Source organism: Tachyglossus aculeatus, chromosome 19 (assembly GCF_015852505.1).
Source record: "Tachyglossus aculeatus isolate mTacAcu1 chromosome 19, mTacAcu1.pri, whole genome shotgun sequence".
Lineage (NCBI taxonomy): Eukaryota > Metazoa > Chordata > Mammalia > Monotremata > Tachyglossidae > Tachyglossus > Tachyglossus aculeatus.
Window position 1 is genome coordinate 37,209,833 of NC_052084.1, and position 19,609 is coordinate 37,229,441.

A 19,609-nucleotide genomic window follows, 5' to 3' on the forward strand; every position below is an offset into this window, starting at 1 on the left:
ATGCCCAAGCCTAGGTGCTTTCGCTTTCTTTATATGAAACAGCGGGGGTAAGGTGAACTGCAGGGTAAGATGGGCTGTTTTGACTTAAACTGTCCATTTCTGAGACCACTTCTTAGGACAGGAATCACATCGTTGAAAGCTATCGCCGATTGGAGATATGCTATCTCGCTGGACCCATTCATTACGATACGAGTTTTATCTAAACAGTATTGTGTAATGGGGAATGGAATGGTCCATCTTTCTTTCATTCATTTTTACCCAGCCACAACACAAAAAATGTTAATGCATTTATTAAGAAGCATAAAATGCTGTTCTGGCTGAATAATAAGAGTATATAAAATATAATAATCCACTGTATACAGTTCTATAATAATTTAAATTTTGACCCCAATTTCTATATATCATTTACATTTTTATAAACCCTTATGTTACTTATAAGAAAAAAATACACTTAATTTCAAGGATTAACTATATTATAATATGAAATATAATTCTGTTTAAACAAGAATTGTATGTTTAGGAATTTAGAATTCTTTTCCCATAATAATCCAGTTAGACAATTTCACAATGATTTCAATAATAGTCCAAACTCTGGAGCCCCTTCCCTCTTGATGATCATGAGCAATTCCAGCGATGAATTAGACACAAACTTTGCATACTCTGTCTATAGTCCTAGGAGATTGAATTACTTTGTGTACTGTATACACACCTGTGGTTTTGGGTGTTGGAATTTTTTTTTTTTTAGAAACTCTGTGGCTAAATAGGGTGATGGGAAAAGTTTCAAGTATCCAACAAAATCAGTGAATCACAATGAATTGTTCTGAGAAGATTCGGGTTTTAGAGGTGTGGGTAGTTGAAATATTTCATGGGCTTTTATTATCAGGGGATGTTCTTGGAGTTTGGATATTTGGCCAATTTGGGCACTGAGAAAAAGGTTCTTATGGAAATTCAATTTAAATAGCCTCTTTCTCATTTTTATTTGGAATACTGGAAACTGTGAAGGCTATCTCACAGTGAGACCTAGACTTCTGTTACTATATATTAATGCCCCCAAACTGCCCAAGAACTGGCTTGTAAGTGGAATCAGTCCACCCCACCATTTTTCATTGTGACCCACATGCAATATGTCACCTATAACGAACTTTTATTGCACAGTGATTCCCTTCCTGCCACTGTGACTCCAAGGGCCTAACTGTTGACTATTTTCTTTGTATTCGTTTCACCTTTTCCCCCCTGCTTTCTGTTAGGTTCTGAGCTCATGCCCAAAGCGCTGTCCACCAGGATAGTGGGAGGCATTTGGTGGTTTTTCACACTTATCATCATTTCTTCGTACACTGCTAACCTAGCCGCCTTTCTGACAGTGGAGCGCATGGAATCCCCCATAGACTCTGCTGATGATTTAGCTAAGCAGACCAAGATTGAGTACGGAGCGGTGGAAGATGGCGCGACCATGACCTTCTTCAAGGTAAGACCTCTTTTCTGAGCTTAGAAATGTTCATAAAACAGAAGCTTGAAAGGTTGCACCAGAACAAAAACGTTATGAATGCTGGCTGCATTCTCATCAGGACTGCAGCCAGCAAGAATATGGCCTAGTTTCTTGCCAACAATCCGCTGATGGGATATCGAAACAGTGAAGTAAATGGTCTGGAAAAGACAGCAATCAGCCCTGTTTAGGACCGAAGCTCCTCCTTTTCCAGAATGACTGACATGATTTTAGTTGGTCTGTTTCATTATTAATATTGTTCAAAGCATCTGCAAAAACCACACCCATTTTGGAGTTAGACTACTTTTAAAAGTTAAATAATAATAGCTGTTATTACTATGGCAAAATGAATATGGGTATATAGGCTAGTGGGAGATGGGTCAAAGCATTTGGGGTAGCTCTTGGACCAGGGGATAATCCCAGTGAGGAAACCCTCTGGGAACTGCTTCTGATCTTGTTTGCTCCAGAAGGTAAATGGGCAGAAGACAACCCAAGCAGTAGGACTTCGGTTGTCCTACTTGGAACAATCTGGGATCCTTTTTCTCATGCAAATAATTCCTTCTCTAGGCATTGTCCTGAGTGAGATCTTATAATAAAGGGAAAACTCATTATTGTGTTTGACCTGTGGGAGTTTGTGCAGTGAGATCTTATAATAAAGGGGAAGCTCATTACTGTGTTTGATGTGTTGGAGTTTGTGGGGTGACAGGGCATTGAGGTTAGCCTGTAGGGAGTTGTTGCCATGTTTGTTCCTGTTCAGCAGTTTTCTCCTCTGCTCTCCCTATCTTGAATGAGACCAGTGGTGCCCAGAAAGTGTTTGAGGAATAGATGGGAGTTTGCATTTGCACTGGTAGAGTTTCCATCCATCAACTTGGCAAACACAGAGTGGAACAAATTGGCATTGCTTTCATTTTATTAGGAAAAGGAAGCTCTTTCTGAAGAGAAGCATGTGTTTTTCTTCATGAATTTATACAAGTTTTCAGGAATACATACTATGAGTGATTATTTCTAATTCTGGAAGTTAGAGTTGCTTGGTCTATTGCCTGTGATAAAACGGCGTAGACAAAAAGGGCCAATTGGGCCTGGCCTAAGTTGGAAATAAACCAGCAAAATGGAATCTGTTTTATTTTCAAGCTCATTTCTTACAAAACCTGATTTGAGCATCGCAAAAATAACTATATTATTCTGTTTCTAAACTTCTACTGATCTCAAAGAGTTCCACATTGATCCAAAAGTAAGATTAAATTTTGATTCCATCTTGGAACATTTATAAGCATTTCACTTAGTTATATTAAATGATTTTGGAATGTCTTCCACTGAATATATGTAGAGGCAAAGCAGATAAAATTGATAAATATGCCTAAAAATTTAGAGCTGGCTTGATAAATGCAAAGTAATCCGATTAAAATAATTTCAAGGAAACAAGGAATCTCAGTTTTTAAAAGAATTGTAAATGAAGGATATAAAAAATGGAAAAAGACCTTTTGATATGTGGTTGATTTATGTCCTGGAACCATTCCAGAAAGTTTCAAATGGAAAAATAACTAAATTGGAGGAGAATATGGGTGCTTAATTTTATTTTTGTTTACTGGAAGATTTTTTTTTGATGTGTCTTTGTTATTAAAATGCTATGATAGATTTTCCAGAAGACAGAATGCTTCCTCATTTTCCTTAGTATTTTCTGCTTTTTCTGCTCTTATTTCTGCCTTAAATTCATCATCATCTTTCTCCCTTGGTTTCTATGTTTGTGTTTTAAACTAAGTTCCCTCTTTACTGTGATTTTTGCCTCCCTCTTTGCATTATGTAAATCCTATGTTCTTTATTTCCATGTCCCTTGCATTTGTCCCGCCCAAAATCAGACTTGCTGATCTTTGCCTTTTTTTAGTCTCTTTCCAAATTTCCTCTTTTGTTTGAAGCCTTCTGGAATGAGTATATCCCATAATAAAACCACACCCAGATTTAATTGCCTAGAAGGTCACAGTCCATTATGGTGTTGACTGTATTGAGGTTGTTTGGAAAACACTAGAGTTATCAGGATTAGGATTGCCTGTTCAAATAACCTGTGAGTCTCTGTGTGATATCAGCTACAAATTACAATTTGTACCATGAATGTGGCACAATTTTTCTAGCTGACAACCTGGTAAAATTTGGAAGAGAAGGCAAGGATACATTCAATCTAAAACTTTAGCCAAGAGATATTAGATGTTCAAGTAATGTTGATAAGAATTGCAGGGGAGACTAAATTTAACGTGATGGAATGTGTTCTTGAGCTTTTTCTAATCTGTTAGAAATGACTAACAGTGATTTTAGGGTTTTTTTTTGTCAAACCCATTCCCCGAGAAGACTATTTCATATAGGTGGTAGCAAAAAAATTTGCTTAAAATTCAGTCCAATCTGGTTGCTCAGTTTCATGCCAATACCACTAGTGACTCTGACCTCTCCGTGTTCTAAATAATATGATTCTCCTGTGTTTTGTACGACTACATGAAATAGAAGTATTAGATCCCTGCTATATGAAATATAGGTCATATGAAATAGCTCTTTATTTCTCCTATCCACCCTCTCCTCTGTGTCGATTATGAGCTTGGCCGGGCATCCCTTAAGCATGTCAATACTCACCCAATCCCACCATACTTACATAAATATTCTTATAGTCCATTTCCCCTATCCTTAATCTGTTTTAATATCTGTCTCCCCCTGTGGACTTTGGAGGCAGGGAACTCACCTATGACTTTGTTGTATTTCACTTTCCCAAGTGCTAAGAATAGGGCTCTGCACATATTAAGTACTTAGTAAAGTCCACTGATTGATAGTTTGGAGACTCCTAGATACTTGCAGGTGAAAATTTAACCAGTGAGTCTAAGTGCTCTTCTGCCTATGTACATAAAATTAATGGTTTTCACTGGCCTCCCTGACATCAGCTGTTGAGTCAGTCTTGCTATTAAGAGGATGGACAGATTCTCCTGCCAATGAGGTTCTGTTTAGCTGGGAGAAGTTGGCCCTGAGTCTCAACTTCCCGTCCAGTCCAAAATAGCAAAACTTTTGGAGGTACTGTGGCCTAGTGGAAAAAAGCATGCAACTGGGAGTCAGGAGACCCTGCTTCTAATGAATTAATCAATGGCATTTACTGAGTGTTTATTGTATACAGAGCACTGGACTAAGCACTTGGGAGAGTACAATAGAAGTAATAGGCATGATTCCTACCCATAAGGAGCTTACAGTCTAGAGGGGCTCCGCCACTGCCCTGCTATCTATCTTAGGTAAGTCGTAGAGCCTTTTTCTGCCTCAGTTTCCTAATAGGAAAAATAGGGCTGACATACCTACTACTCTCTTTAGACTGTGATCCCTGCTTGCTTCAGGAACTGCATCATATCTAATTATCTTGTATTTACCACAGTGTTTGGCACCTAGTAAGTGCTTCATACCATAATTATCATTTGTCCTAAGGAGCAGGGAATGAGAGGAAGAGTTTAATGAGGGAGAGAGGGGACATGGGTGAGGAATAGTATTTTGGGAGAAATGGTAAAGAGAAATCCAGAAGGGAAAGAGAGAAATCAGGGATACAGGAGTGAAAGGCAAAGGTTGGAGAGAACCCAACCTTTGATGCAGGAAACATGCAGAAGTATGGAAAAGTAGGAAAAGGAAATGAGACACAGAAAGATCAAGGACGGACCAGGGGAAGAAGAAAAAGGGTCAAGTGAATAGAGAAAAAAAGAAGTGCAAGGACGGATCAACTCAAGAGCAGGAGAGATTCAAGTAATATAACTTGTTCCTGGTACCAAGGGGTAGAATAGGCATTTCTGCTCTGAATAGCTAATCTTTACACCACCCCAGTTAGGTTCAGTAGTGGTGGATTAGTAATATTTTCCTGAATGCAAGGATGGGTACTTAGTGTTCAGTTAATAAGGCTCTCTTATTCATGGCAGGAAATGGTTTTATTATCCTGATATCCTCCACTAGACTATAAACTACTTGATGGCAGAGATTAGGTCTACTAATGCTATTGTATTCTGTGCAAAGTAGGCACTTATCAAGTACCATTGATTGACTGATGTGCAAGAAAACAGGTTTTAAAGTACCTTTAGTCCTCTGTTCTAGAAAAATACTGTTCAACTCTTGGAGAAAAAGGTAAATATTGATTTTGAATGAAAATTACATTATTTCTTATTTTCCTCAGTGAATTAATCCATCATCATTACCTTATTATATGATATTTAGTAATAACAGTAAAGGAGAAACATTTCTGTTCTCACAGCTTCCTCCCCTTTTGGGGGGAAGCTCAAAATGCTTTATAAACTCCAGCTCATTAATCTTCACAACATTTCCCTATGGAAGGTAGAAGGCAATTAACATTATCCTCATTTAATAGATGAGGAAATTGGGCCACAGAGAGGTTAAGTGACTTATTAATTATGAAAGCAGTCAGCAAAGAGCTTATATTTTTAACAATGTGAGCAATACCCAAGAATTCCTATCCCAACCATATTGAACAGGCTAAAATTCATCTGTCCTGTTTGTTCATTCATGTGCTCCCATCTTTGATCATGTTGAAGTTTTGAACACATTTATCTTAGAGTGGGGGGGTAAATGCAGCCCAGCGTATGCCATATCATCTGCTACATTTTTGTCTCTTCTCTGTCCAACGTGCTTTTAAAAATTAAATTCAGTTAAGATGCCATGTGTCAGGTTTTGAAGCCTATTACATGAGTAAAACATAGTTTGCATATTGGGTTAGATCTGGTAAAAGCCAGTTCAGAGGAACTTGAAAATGAAGGGGCCTAAAGTCAAGTAAGTCAGTCAACTGAAAGGACAGAATTCGTCAAGGTGTTTTGAAAAGTTGAATAAACTGAGTGTCCTGTAAAATACTGTCTTATTTTTCCCTATTACCTACTCATTTTTTGATTCAGTTGCCTCAAGGCTCACCATCCGCTTACTCCATTTTACATATCGGATCTCTCTTCTCCTCTCAAGGACACATTCTAAACATACTTTATTTCTTGTCTCTCCCACCTCAAACCCTTTACTCATGTTATTCCCTCTCCTTGGGGAAGCAGTGTGGCTTAGTGGAAAGAGCAAGGCTTGGGAGTCAGAGATCGTGGGTTCTAATGTTGGCTCTGCCACTTGTCAGTTGTGTGACTTGGGGCAAGTCACTTAACTTCTCTGTGCCTGTTACCTCATCTGTAAAATGGGGATTAAGACTATGATACCCATGTGGGACAACCTGATTACCTTGTATCTACACCAGTGCTTAGAACAGTGCTTGGCACATAGTAAGTGCTTGACAAATAGCATCATCATCATCATCATCTTGGGACTCCTTCCCCCTTTAAATCCACCAACTACAGCAACAAAGCCCTCCTAAAATTCCACGTTCCCTGTTATCACCTCAATCCCCAATCACATCAGCCTATCAACCATCTTTAGCTCATATGTATTTATTTCCACTCAGCATTTGTTTATATTCACATTCACTTATTTATATACTTCCACCTTCCATATGCTTGTGTTTACATCCATCTTCCTCGTCCCATTTTAGCATGATTTGTTTCTCCCCATTATCAATCAATAATGTTAATTGTGGGCATGCTTATTGTGGGCAGAGCCTTTGGGAGAGACATTGATATAATCAATCAATCAATCGTATTTATTGAGCGCTTACTATGTGCAGAGCACTGTACTAAGCGCTTGGGAAGTACAAATTGGCAACACATAGAGACAGTCCCTACCCAACAGTGGGCTCACAGTCTAAAAGGGGGAGACAGAGAACAGAACCAAACATACCAACAAAATAAAATAAATAGGATAGAAATGTACAAGTAAAATAAATAAATAAATAGAGTAATAAATATGTAACAGAATATATATATATATATATATATATATATATATATATATATATATATATGTATAACAGAATTAAAAGGCATGATCTTTGTCATCATGGACCTTACAGTCTAGTTTACAATTAGATGGTGAGGGCAGGGACCAAGACTGCTGCTTGCTTCTGATGTACTCTCCCCAGGACTAAATACTTTGATTGGCACACTGTAGGCATGTAATAAAGACCACAAATAGATAGGTATTGTTGAACAAATTATTTCCAAGAAGTGCAAGATTACTGGACTGTTCCAGATAATCAGTGGGGAATTCTGGTATTTACTGAGCACTTACTATGTGTAAAGCACTGTACTAAGAGCTTGCTAGAAGACAATAACTTGGATTTTGTGTCATTTACATTTATTATGTGTTGGAATATAATCTTATATTTTAATGTTTCTATTTTATTTTTCTATTGGAAATATTTTAGGGGACTAAAAATGACATTAGTCATTCTGGTCTTTTTTCTTTTTGCCATTTAAAACAAGCACACACATACACACAAAAAAAAATTCAGGGTTTTAAAATAATTGCCATATAAATTATTTAAATATCAGGTAAAGAAAGCCTGTTCCATGGATTTTTTGCAAACAGTGCATTTTAGAAGGTTGTGTGATTCACAATACATGTTAACAGGTGCGTATTTTTGTAACAATATATAAGCAAAAGTCAATTGTAGGTTTCAGTCACTTAATCATTTATATGTGCCCTCCGCCTTCTAGTTTGATTTGGTTTTCACGAACAAGGGATGTATGACCCCACTTCAGCAATGTCCATTTGCATAACTGAAGTGGCAAATGGGCAGCTTTGGCACAAAGGGCACAACCCCTTCCTTCATGCCACACACAACTTATTGTACGGTCGACCCATCAGATGTTTATTGCAATAATTTGCATAAGGTCTATACAGATACAGGAAACCATTGGCCATTTTACTCTAGTCCCTAAGCAAGAAATAAAATGGTGCCATTGAGTACTGCTGCCTCATCAGACCCTGGTTTAGCATGCCAAGTTGCAGCGATCAATGGTGAAACAGCAGATGTGAAGGTTAGTTGGCATCAAACCATATGAGGGGTAAACTTTCCTATGGGAAAGAGTGTTTCATTCTGCTTTACATGGGCTAAGAACATCAGTTCTCTCAAGCTGTCAGAAAATTAGAATTCGATGGACTTCATTACCCCAGCTTTGCCACAGTGAATCCAATAGTTAAAAAGTTAGTGGGAACTCCATTTGGGGAATTACATGAAATGATTAGCACTTACTAATATTTAAACCTGGATGGAGCAAGTGGCCATACTAAAGTGTCTTAGGAGCAGAGGAACAATCTCTCATCGGTTTTCCAATGCATTTTGTGGGTGCATTTTAATCAAGGAAAGAAGTAGAGTAGTATTCTTTATGGAAACATGGGAGGTTGAGCATTCTGCAGCACTAAACCCCAGTGCTTTGTAAAAATAATTTCTTTTTTCTTCAGATGGGGCCTGGGCCATTGATGGTATTTGCTTTGAAGGGATTGGTGACTGAAATACTGCAAGCCTTACTTACATATATCAAAAGGGTTACCTTCAGAGGCAGTGGCCCACAGGGAACAAAAAAACCTGGAATTCAGTTAATTTAGTGATGGGGAACTGGCACCAAGATAATGGATGATAGTTGTCAGAACAGGCTTTTCAGCCTTCAGACAGATAGCATTCTTGAGGATGATTCAAGGCATTGGCAAAGATTTAAGTAGGGCAGACAGATTAATGAAAAAATTGGAGAGAAAACAAACAAAAAAAGGCTTCATGCATGAATATGCCAACAGCTACATTTTAACTGTAGAATAATCACATTTTTATTATTTCTAGACTAGAACAGTTTGAACCAAGTCTGTGGTTTTTCTGTTTTCTGGGTCTGCAAATGATAAAAATGGATAAGCTTCTTTGGGTGGAAAAAGAGTCAACATCTCTCTTTCAGCCTAGGTGAAAAAAGTTGTCCGAAGCACACAGCCCACATTCCATCATTGAATCTCATTAGAAATTGCATTTATAATAATGATGGTATTTGTTAAGCACTTACTATGTTCTAGGCACTTGTTGGCATTACAGAGGGGTTGGCAGTTTTAGGATGTGGTGAGTCACTTTCCTGCTCCTTGCTAAGAGAAGGAGGAGGAGGAATAGTATTTATGACTGATCACTGGGGAGTGCAGTACACTGCACTAAGCTTGGCAAAGTACAAGACAGAAAAGTGACCCTATCTCTGTCCACAAGCTGCTTGGATTGGAATGCACATTTGTACAGAGATACCGTCCCTCAGGCTTTAGGTGGACTCACGTTCCAAGGTGAAAAACAAAACAAAAACTTGCAGTTAATCCAAGACCATGTGTCCAATTCCTATGCTTCTTCTCTCTCTCTCTCCACCCTCTACCACTCCTTTGTAGAATTTTTCCCTTGGCCAGGTGTCCATTTCAAGTCCTCCAGTCAAACGAGTCTGACTTGGTGATTCTGTTCCTCTTCCCTTGCTTTTCAAAATACACCATCAGCATCACAGTTCAATTTGGGGTTGTTTTGGCTGACTTGAGCATTGCATGTTATCTGTTAGACTTGTTCTCTCACCTTATCACAATGCATAATGATGTTTACAAGCATGCTCCTGCTGCCATCAGTGCTTACAGTTGTGTCTGGAGACAAGACAAAGCTGTTTTCCCCCTGGCAGCTAGGAAGATGCAAGGAGAAGCTCTGGCATTCTGTCATTCTCCAGTTCTATACCAAATATTCCTCTAACCTCAATGAGTGCCGCCATGGGCAATTTACACATTGCATAAATCATCATTCCACTTTTACGTCTGCTTTCTTTTTGTTTCCACAAAGTGTCATAAAAGGACTTCAGAGCTGTTGAAAGGCTATGGGTATTTACACCCTGGATGTATTTGTTTTGCTTCTGAATTAGTGTTAAAAACAAAAAAGCATAAACAATAAACCAAGTGGAACCATCCATATCTAAGCAAAAATAGAAACAATGCGAAACAGAAAGTTGAGTGTTGGCAGCATTTCAACCACTGAGATTTTATGGGAGTGGACAGGACAATGTCCATAAATATGTCTTGGCTTTAGTTCAGTACCTTAATGATTTGGCTCTAAACCCTTATCTTCAAAATGATCAGCTGTGTGATCCTTGCATTCCACGAGATGGGGAATCAGAACACAGAACCACACCAATGAAGTATTTTGAGAAAGTTGTGGGTTTCATTTTATTGGGATTAAAATAGTTCGCCTTATTTGGGGTTGAGTTCTCAAAGAAATTTTATGAAATTCATACACCCACTTCCGTATTAAAATCTCCTCTAAGTAAACAATAGTTCTGTTTTGGCGGAGAAAATAAACCCCTACAGTTTCTAAAAGTTCATGAATAATGCCCCTGATTACTACTACCCTATTGTATATTACAGGAAAATTCCCTATTTTCCTAGCACAGTTCGGTGAAAAGGTTTGATTATCACTATAGGTACAGGTCTCATTTATTAAATATTGTAATTAAAATTAATTATAATTGTAAAAAAATATTTTCACTTTGGGCTCCAACTGTTTTCAACCAAATGAGTTTGTGCTTCATTTTATTTTATTTCAGAATCACTTAATGAAGACTAGATTATTGTATTAATTTATTCCATATTCCCCCCCAGTTCCTAGTACAGAGTAGGGCCTTAATAAATACCAATATTGTTATTACTGTCATTTCTCTGGAAATTGGCCATTGCAGTGGAGTAGGATATTACAAAAATGTGATCATTTCAAAGCTGATCTGTTTAGGCTATAACAAAGTGAACCAAATACAAGAACTTGGATCCTTTAAATACTGGTCTCAGGTTGATAGAAGAGGAGCTGTAAATGTTTACAAAAAACTGGCTTTAGGGCCTTGTTTCCTGCAGCAAAAATACACTTGGAAAGGAATTAGTAAGGGGCTAATCCTGAAACTCCCCAATTCAAATCCGCCTGTCCACTGCTCTCCCCATTTTATGAGTCCTCTGGAAATCCTTCTTCCTCCAAAAGTTCTACCCCATTTAATTCCTTCCTCCAGATTGGCTGATCCCAATTATCCCCTCAGAACTTCTTCCCCAGCACAGCAGTTATTCCCTCAAACCTCCAATATGTAGCACTTTTGTGCATTATGATTCACACATCTGAATGTTTAGACACTTGTTTTTCTGCATGTCCATCTTTCTATACCCTCCTACCTGTACATCATTTGTATTTCTCCCCACAGACCACCAAATTATTAAGATCTTTGAGGACAGGTATTGTGAATTCCATTACACTTTCCCAAATGCTTAGTACATAATAAGTGCCCAGTAAAACCACTGAAAGCCACTTTGAGTCCTCTAACCCTCATTTCCTTTTCTCCCATTCCCTTCTGCATTGCCCTGATTTGCTCCCTTTATTCACCCCCCACCCCAGTCCCACAATACATATGTACATATCTGTAATATATTTTTTCATATTAATGTCAGTCTTCTACATCTAGACTGTAAGCTCAATGTGGACAGGGAAGTGTGTGTATTATATTGCTATATTGTACTTTCTCAAGCACTTAGTACAGTGCTCTGCACACAGTAAGCACTCACTAAATATCAGTGATTGAGGTTCTGTTCTTTCTGGAAACAAACAGTAAAAAGTTGCAGTAAAAAGACATACTGCAAACATTTATGCCAACCCACCCTGGGCTTAAATAAGTATCCAAAGATTTACTTTCAAAATTATCACTTTTGTCAGAATTGGGCTAGGTCTCCACAAGAGAGACCATTTGTGGGAACTATTTTTCCCAGGGAAATAGCCATTTTTGACCTAGATCTTCTGGGGATACAAACGTAATTATGGGCAGGGAACGTGAGCACCAACTCTTTTTTTTTTAAATATTTCTTACATGCTTACTATTTGCCAGGCACTGTACTAAGCACTGAGAAAGATACATGATAATCAGGTTGGACACAGTCCATGTCCCAAATGGGGTTCACAGTTTTAATACCCATTTTGCAGATGATGTAACTGAGGCCCAGAGAAGTTAAGTGACTTGCCCAGTGTCACACAGAAGACAAGTGATGGAGCCAGGATTAGAACTCCTGTTATTCTGACTTCCAGGCCTAAGGCCTATGCATTAGGCAATGCTACTCTGTTGTATTGTTCTCTCCCAAGTGCTTAGTACAGTGGTCTGCACACAATAAGCACTCAATAAAACCATCAATTGATTGATTGAAGTGTTAAATCTTGTTGGAGTTAGGGACCAGTGGATAATTATAATGTTATTGAATCTCTGCTCTGCTTTCCCTAGCAAAGAGGCCACCCAAAGATCAATTATCCAGGACCTCTGTCCATCTAGCAGTCTGCACCTACCAACTTCCTTCCTTCACTTGCTTCGTAGGACAACAACCAGGCTGCTTTGTCAGACAACCATTCCCTAACCATGTGGTAGCCAAAATATGTAGTGAAAACATATGCTATAGCAGACCAATGTGGTCTAGTGGAAAGAGCATAGGGCAGGGAATTAAGAGATCTATCCTCCATTCTGTTCTCTGCCCGGATGGAGCTTGCAAGCTTGAGTGACACAAAAATTACTTTCAGCTAGCAAAACAAGAATGAAGGTTGCAGAAGACCATGGAGACTATAGGAAAGGGAGTCCAGGGATCCTTCCATCCAGTGAGTTCACACATATCATTCAGACAACATCGCCCTGAGGAGCTCTTCATCTGCTGATATCCTGTGAAACTTCAGAATGCAGTTGCTGACAAGATATATTGATTTGTTGCTTTTCCAGGTGGGCAGTGCTCTTTCAAAGGAAACTGCAGGCACCAGGTTTCAAATGACAATTAAAGGAAACCCAACTGTGTCTCGCTATGAGTTTTCAAAGCTGAGAGCACAGAAGCAATTGCTTGTGGTACCTAGGATGATCAAGCAGCAAGGAGGGGAGTTTGAAAGATCACATGTAGAAGAAAGAGATTCCTTTGCAGTCATTCACAGAACAAGACATTTAAGGTGGAAGTTTAGTTTCTTGATTGAAAGAGAAGCAATGTAGCCTGGTGGAAAGAACAAGGCAATCGGGGGACCTGGGTTCCAATTTCAGTTCTGCCACTTGCCAGCTGTGTGACCTCAGACAAGTCCCTTGACTTCCATGCGCCTCAGTTTTCTCATCTGAAAATGGTGATTCAGTACCTGTTTTCCCTCCTTCTCCGACTGTGAGCCCCACGTGAAACAAGTACTACATCTGAACTAATTATATTGTATTTACCAGAGCACTAAATACAATGCTTGGCACAGAGGAAGTACTTAACAAATGCCATTACTATTATTATTAATACTACTATTAATAATCACATAAGTATGTCACTTTTCTTTAAGTTCAGAGACATGCAATCGATGGATGATCTTTTCCTAATACATCAAGGTCTTGTAGAATCTCACATAGGGAACAGACCAAGACTGCATCCCTTCACAATAGTTTCTTCCTACCTTGTATTGTCTGTGCAGGTAGAAATAACATTCCCTAATTCCACTGTGACATTCTGGCCAAAATGCTTAGTGAAAACCTACAGAAGCAGCGTGGCTTAGTGTATAGAAGCCTGGATCTAGGAGTCAGAAAGACCTGGGTTATAATCCTGGCTTCGCTACATGTCTGCTGTGTGACTTTGGGCAAGTCACTTAAGTTCTCTGGACCTCAGTTACCTCATCTGTAAAAAATGGGGATAAAAAACTGTGAGCCCCTTGTGGGACAGGGACTGTGTCCAACCTGATTAACCTGAATCTACCCAAGTGCTTAGAACAGTGCTTGGCACAAAGTAAGTGCTTAACAAGTACCATAATTATCATTTAGTAGTAGTAGTAGTAGTAGTAGTTGTTGCTGTTGTTGTTGTTTCTGGTAGAAATGTGTAATAGTTTGCATTTGTATCATAAGTATGTTATGATATTAAACACATCATGCTAAGTGCTGGGGTAGGTACAAGATAATCAATCATATTGAGCACTTACTGTGTAAAGGGAACTATTGTCTCAGTGGAAAGAGCACGGGCTTTGGAGTCAGAGGTCAAGGGTTCAAATCTTGGCTCCGCCAATTGTCAGCTGTGTGACTTTGGGCAAGTCACTTAACTTCTCTGAGCCTCAGTTACCTCATCTGTAAAATGGGGATTAAGGCTGTGAGCCCCCCATGGGACAACCTGATCACCTTGTAAGCTCCACAGCGCTTAAAACAGTGCTTTACACATAGTAAGCACTTAATAAATGCCATTATTATTATTATTATTACTAAGCTCTTGGGAGAGTACAATATAACAGAGATGGAAGACAAGTTCTTTGACCCACACAGTGGCTCACACCTATGAGATAGGGAGAGGAAACTTAGAGGCTTGGAGAGGGTAAGTGACTTGCACATGGTCAAACAGCAGGCCATTGGCAGAGTTGGGACTAGAACCTGGATCTCTTGATTTCCAGGCCCATGCTCTTTCCACGATCCATGCTGCCCTTTGTCTCTGTTAATATTTCCTCCTTTCTATTCTCAGATCATTCTTCTTAAAGCTAAATAACCCTCTTGCACTTGATTTTCTTAGAAGGATCTCCTTCAATCAATCACTGGTATTTCCTGAGCACATACTTCTGTGCAGAGTCTCCGCACTGCTTCACAACAGCCTTCTGCCATTTTTGTTTTGAACTCCCTCTCAGAACACCTTTCCAGACCTTAAGACTGTCTTTCCAGTACTATGTTCCCATTGAAAATATGCTTGAAGACAACTACAAAAAAATAAATAAATAAAGCTTTCATTTAGTTGCATTTATATGAATGCAGCAGGAAGTAATTCAGTTTCACTATAAGGGCAGAATATGCCTTTAAATAAATTAGTAGGTATACAATAAATACCACTGATTGAGTGACAAACACTGAACTGGGCTAAGGAGAGTACAACACCAAGGAAGCAGTGAGGCCTAGTGGATATAGAACAGGCCTGGGAATCAGAAGGACTTGGATTCTAATTCCAGCTCCACCACTTGTCTTGTTGTGATATGTTGGGGCAAGTCACTTCACTTCCCTGTGCTTCAGTTACGTCATCTGTAAAATGGGGATTAAGGCTGTGAGCTCCATGTGGGATGTAGACTGTCAAACCTGATTAGGTAGTACCTGCCTCAGAGCTTAGTTCAGTGCCTGGCACATAATTGCTTAACAAATACCATAAAAAACAAACAGAAAACAAATACCAGAAAAAATGAAATAAAACAATATAAAATTTGCAAGATCCATGTTCCCCTCCCTCAAGGAGCTTACAACTTACTGGGGAAGAAACTCACTCCCTAATGATTTTTCTGTCGGTCCCCACCATTAGATTGAAAACTTCCTACATATCTCACATTAAATAGCTAGAATTTTCCTGACTATAAGGTAACACTTATGTATTTCCACCTATCCTTAGCACTTATGCATATTTTCCTATTTAGAAGTTTGGTATAAACTTGTCTAGATACACTGCTTATTCATGCACTTCACCCTATCTATTATAGTCTTGCTTTCTCCATTTGTAACCTTGATCTAATTCCTGCTCCCACTATTTGTTAATACGTTGTGCCTGCCTGCCTCCCCCATTAAACTGTAAATATCTAGAGGGTGAGGAAAATGTGTTTTGCTGTTGTACTCTCCGAAGCACACATTGCTTTACACAGAGTAGGTGCTCTGCATATACCACTGCTTGGTTGATTGAATAATACAGAATGTCGTCAATACATCTATCAATTTTAATGTCCTGGGGAAAGCATATCACTGATGTATGTTTGTCAGAGACTAATTCCCATTTGAAAAACAACAACAAAAAAGTACATCATCATGAATGACTTAAGATTTAGAAAAGGTGGTGTGATTTTGCAGAAAGAGCTTGGGATGGAGACGGCCCAGGTTCTACTCCCAGCTCTGTCATTAGCTGCTGGGTGATCTTGGACAAATCTCTGGACCTTTCTTATAGGTAAAATGGGGATGATAAAACATAAAGCCTGGATGGGACAAAGAATATATCCAATTTGGTGACTTTATACCTACCTCAGCATTTAGCACAGAGTAAGAATTTAATAAATGTCACAATTGCTTTTTATTTAAATTCAAACAACGTCTCTTATCAACCAGCTAAAAACAATACATTTCCATCTATGATGAGGTGACATTCAAGGCTAGTAGGTACGCCTCTTTGGCACTTATATTTCGGATCTATAAGAAATGTCATTTATGCAAGAAAAGTTGATTGAGGGACTGGAAAGTCCTGTTACATTGTCATTCACAGGCTGTCAGAGAGATCTCCAAACCTATCATTTAATTCTGATGGACAGCTAGCGGTGGTTCACCTCCATCTCATTTTTTTTCCCCCTTAGGAAAATTGCTCACTTTCAGCTCATGATCTAACCAGTACCTGTGTGTCACAGTCTTGAGGGAGTTTGGCAGGTTCTGACAGAAAGAAGTTGGCAAATCAGAGTCTGTAAGAGAGCTGAGTCTTCCCTTGATGCCCCGTGGCCCAGTGTGGTGGCTGTTTCTGCCATGATTCCAATTATCGGGATGTACATGCTGAGACGTAGCAGGATGCCGACAGAGATAGCTTGATTAAACAAGCAGATCACTCTTGAAACTGGGAGCTTTGCAAACTTGGAAGAAATATATATATATATATATATATATATATATATATATATATATATATATATATTTAATATGGATAAGGCTATCTAATTTGATAAGTTTAACACAATATCGTTTATGATTCTCATCAAATATTGAGCATCTAGAGAAAATATGAGTACTGAGTTTCTTTTCCCCACATTTTGCATTTAGCAATTACCGCTGTGTTTGAGACAGACATAAGTATGCTTTTTCTCCCAGCTGCTCAGGAGAGAGCTGCCTGACAAATTTGAAATGGGAGTGAGTGGGAGGAAGATTTGGAGGAAGTGGTGGAGGAAGGTAAAGATGAAGAGGAGGAGGAAGAGGAGAAGGGACTTCCATAGAGGGATGAATATGCCGTTCTTGCTTTCAACACACCCTGCACACTTCCAGTAGAGGCAAAGTGTCTATAAATGTGGTGATTTACTGCTCTGCCCTGGCATAGCCACTTCCTTTAACTACATGTGGGGCCACCAGTCCAGTATTATCCAGAATACACAGGTTTTCAGCTGGTCTCTTCCCTGAACTGATTTAGGGCCATGACAGTACTGAAGGTGCTGCCTAGTTCCTCTGTGGACTGTAAGCTCCTTTGGGTAGAGATTGTGTCTCCAACAATTCATTCATTCAATCGTATCTATTGAGCGATTACTGTGTCCAGAGCACTGTACTAAGCGCTTGGGAAGTACAAGTTGGCAACATATAGAGACGGTCCCTACCCAACAGCGGGCTCACAGTCTAGAAGGGGGAGACAGACAACAAAACAAATTAACAAAATAAAATAAATAGAATAGTAAATATGTACAAGTAAAATAGAGTAATAAATATGTACAAACATATATACAGGTGCTGTGGGGAGAGGAAGGAGGTAAGGCGGGGGGATGAAGAGGGGGAGGAGGGGGAGAGGAAGGAAGGGGCTCAGTCTGGGAAGGCCTCCTGGAGAAGGTGAGATCTCAGTAGGGCTTTGAAGGGAGGAAGAGAGCTAGCTTGGCGGATGTGCGGAGGGAGGGCATTCCAGGCCAGGGGGATGACGTGGGCTGGGGGTTGACGGCGCGACAGGCGAGAACAAGGCACAGTGAGGAGGTTAGTGGCAGAGGAGCGGAGGGTGCGGGCTGGGCTGTAGAAGGAAAGAAGGGAGGTGAGGTAGGAGGGGGTGAGGTGATGAGAGCCTTGAAGCCGAGAGTGAGGAGTTTTTGCCTGATGCACAGGTTGATTGGTATCCACTGGAGATTTTTAAGGAGGGAGTAACATGCCCAGAGCGTTTCTGCACAAAGATGATCCAGGCAGCAGCGTGAAGTATAGATTGAAGTGGGGAGAGACAGAAGGATGGGAGATCAGAGAGGAGGCTGATGCAGTAATCCAGTCGGGATAGGATGAGAGATTGAACCAGCAGGGTAGCAGTTTGGATGGAGAGGAAAGGGCGGATCTTGGCAATGTTGCGGAGGTGAGACTGGCAGGTTTTGGTGACGGATTGGATGTGAGGGGTGAACGAGAGAGCGGAGTCGAGGATGACACCAAGTTTGCTGGCTTGTGAGATGGGAAGGATGGTAATCAATCAATCAATCAGCGCTTACTGTGTGCAGAGCACTGTACTAAGCGCTTGGGAAGTACAAGTTGGCAACATATAGAGACAGTCCCTACCCAACAGTGGGCTCACAGTAGTGCCGTCAATAGTGATGGGAAAGTCAGGAAGAGGGCAGGGTTCAATCGTATTTGCTGAGTGTTTACAGTGGAGAAGCAGCACAGATTAGTGGATAGAGCACAGGCCTGGGAGTCAGAGGGACCAGGGTTCTAATCCCGGCTCTGCCACTTGTCTGCTGTGTGACCTTGGGCAAGTCACTTAACTTCTGTGTGCTTTAGGTACCTCATCTGTAACCTCATGGGGATGAAGACTGTGAGCCCCACGTGTGACAGGGTCTGTGTCCAGCCTATTTAGCTTGTATCTACCCAGTATTTAGAAGAGTGCTTGACACATAATAAGTGTTTAACAAATACCATTATTATTATTATTACTGTGTGCAAATCACTGGGCTAAGCACTTGGAAGAGTAATAATAATAATAGTGATGGCATTTGTTAAGCGCTTACTATGTGCAAAGCACTGTTCTAAGCGCTGGGGGGATATAAGGTAATCAGGTTGTCCTACATGGGGCTCACAGTCTTAATCCCCATTTTACAGATGAGGTAACTGAAGCACAGAGAAGTTTAGTGACTTGCCCAAAGTCACACAGCTGACAGGTGGCGGAGCTGGGATTAGAACCCATGACCTCTGACTCCCAAGACCATGCTCTTTCCACTGAGCCGTGCTGCTAACGGAGTTGGTAGACATACTGCCTGCCCATAAGGAGATTAGAGTCTAGAAAAGGCATTTACAATGTATTGCACACCCAAACATTACAATGTTCTGCTTACAGTAAATGTTCAACAAACACTATTGGTCGATTGATGATCAAAATTATCCCAGAAGCCTTTACGTCTGATGTCTTATCATTTTGGTGTTTATCGTTTCGTCTCACCTCAGATAGAGCCTTGTTTCTCTTCAGATAGAGGCAAGGGCCTGAGAGTCAGAAGGACCTGAATGCTAATTCCAGCTCTTCCACGTGTCTGCTGTG

At 39.9% G+C, this 19,609-nt stretch overlaps 1 protein-coding gene across 4 annotated transcripts in view; it reads left to right on the forward strand.

Annotated features, from left to right (window-relative positions):
* Positions 1-19,609, forward strand: part of GRIK2 (glutamate ionotropic receptor kainate type subunit 2) — a 304,612-nt gene that overhangs the window by 243,574 nt on the left and 41,429 nt on the right. For all 4 annotated transcript variants that reach the window (XM_038760909.1, XM_038760908.1, XM_038760911.1 and 1 more), the window contains exon 14: positions 1,248-1,465. In XM_038760909.1, coding sequence (XP_038616837.1) covers positions 1,248-1,465 — 218 coding nt within the window. The remainder of the gene's footprint in view (positions 1-1,247; positions 1,466-19,609) is intronic.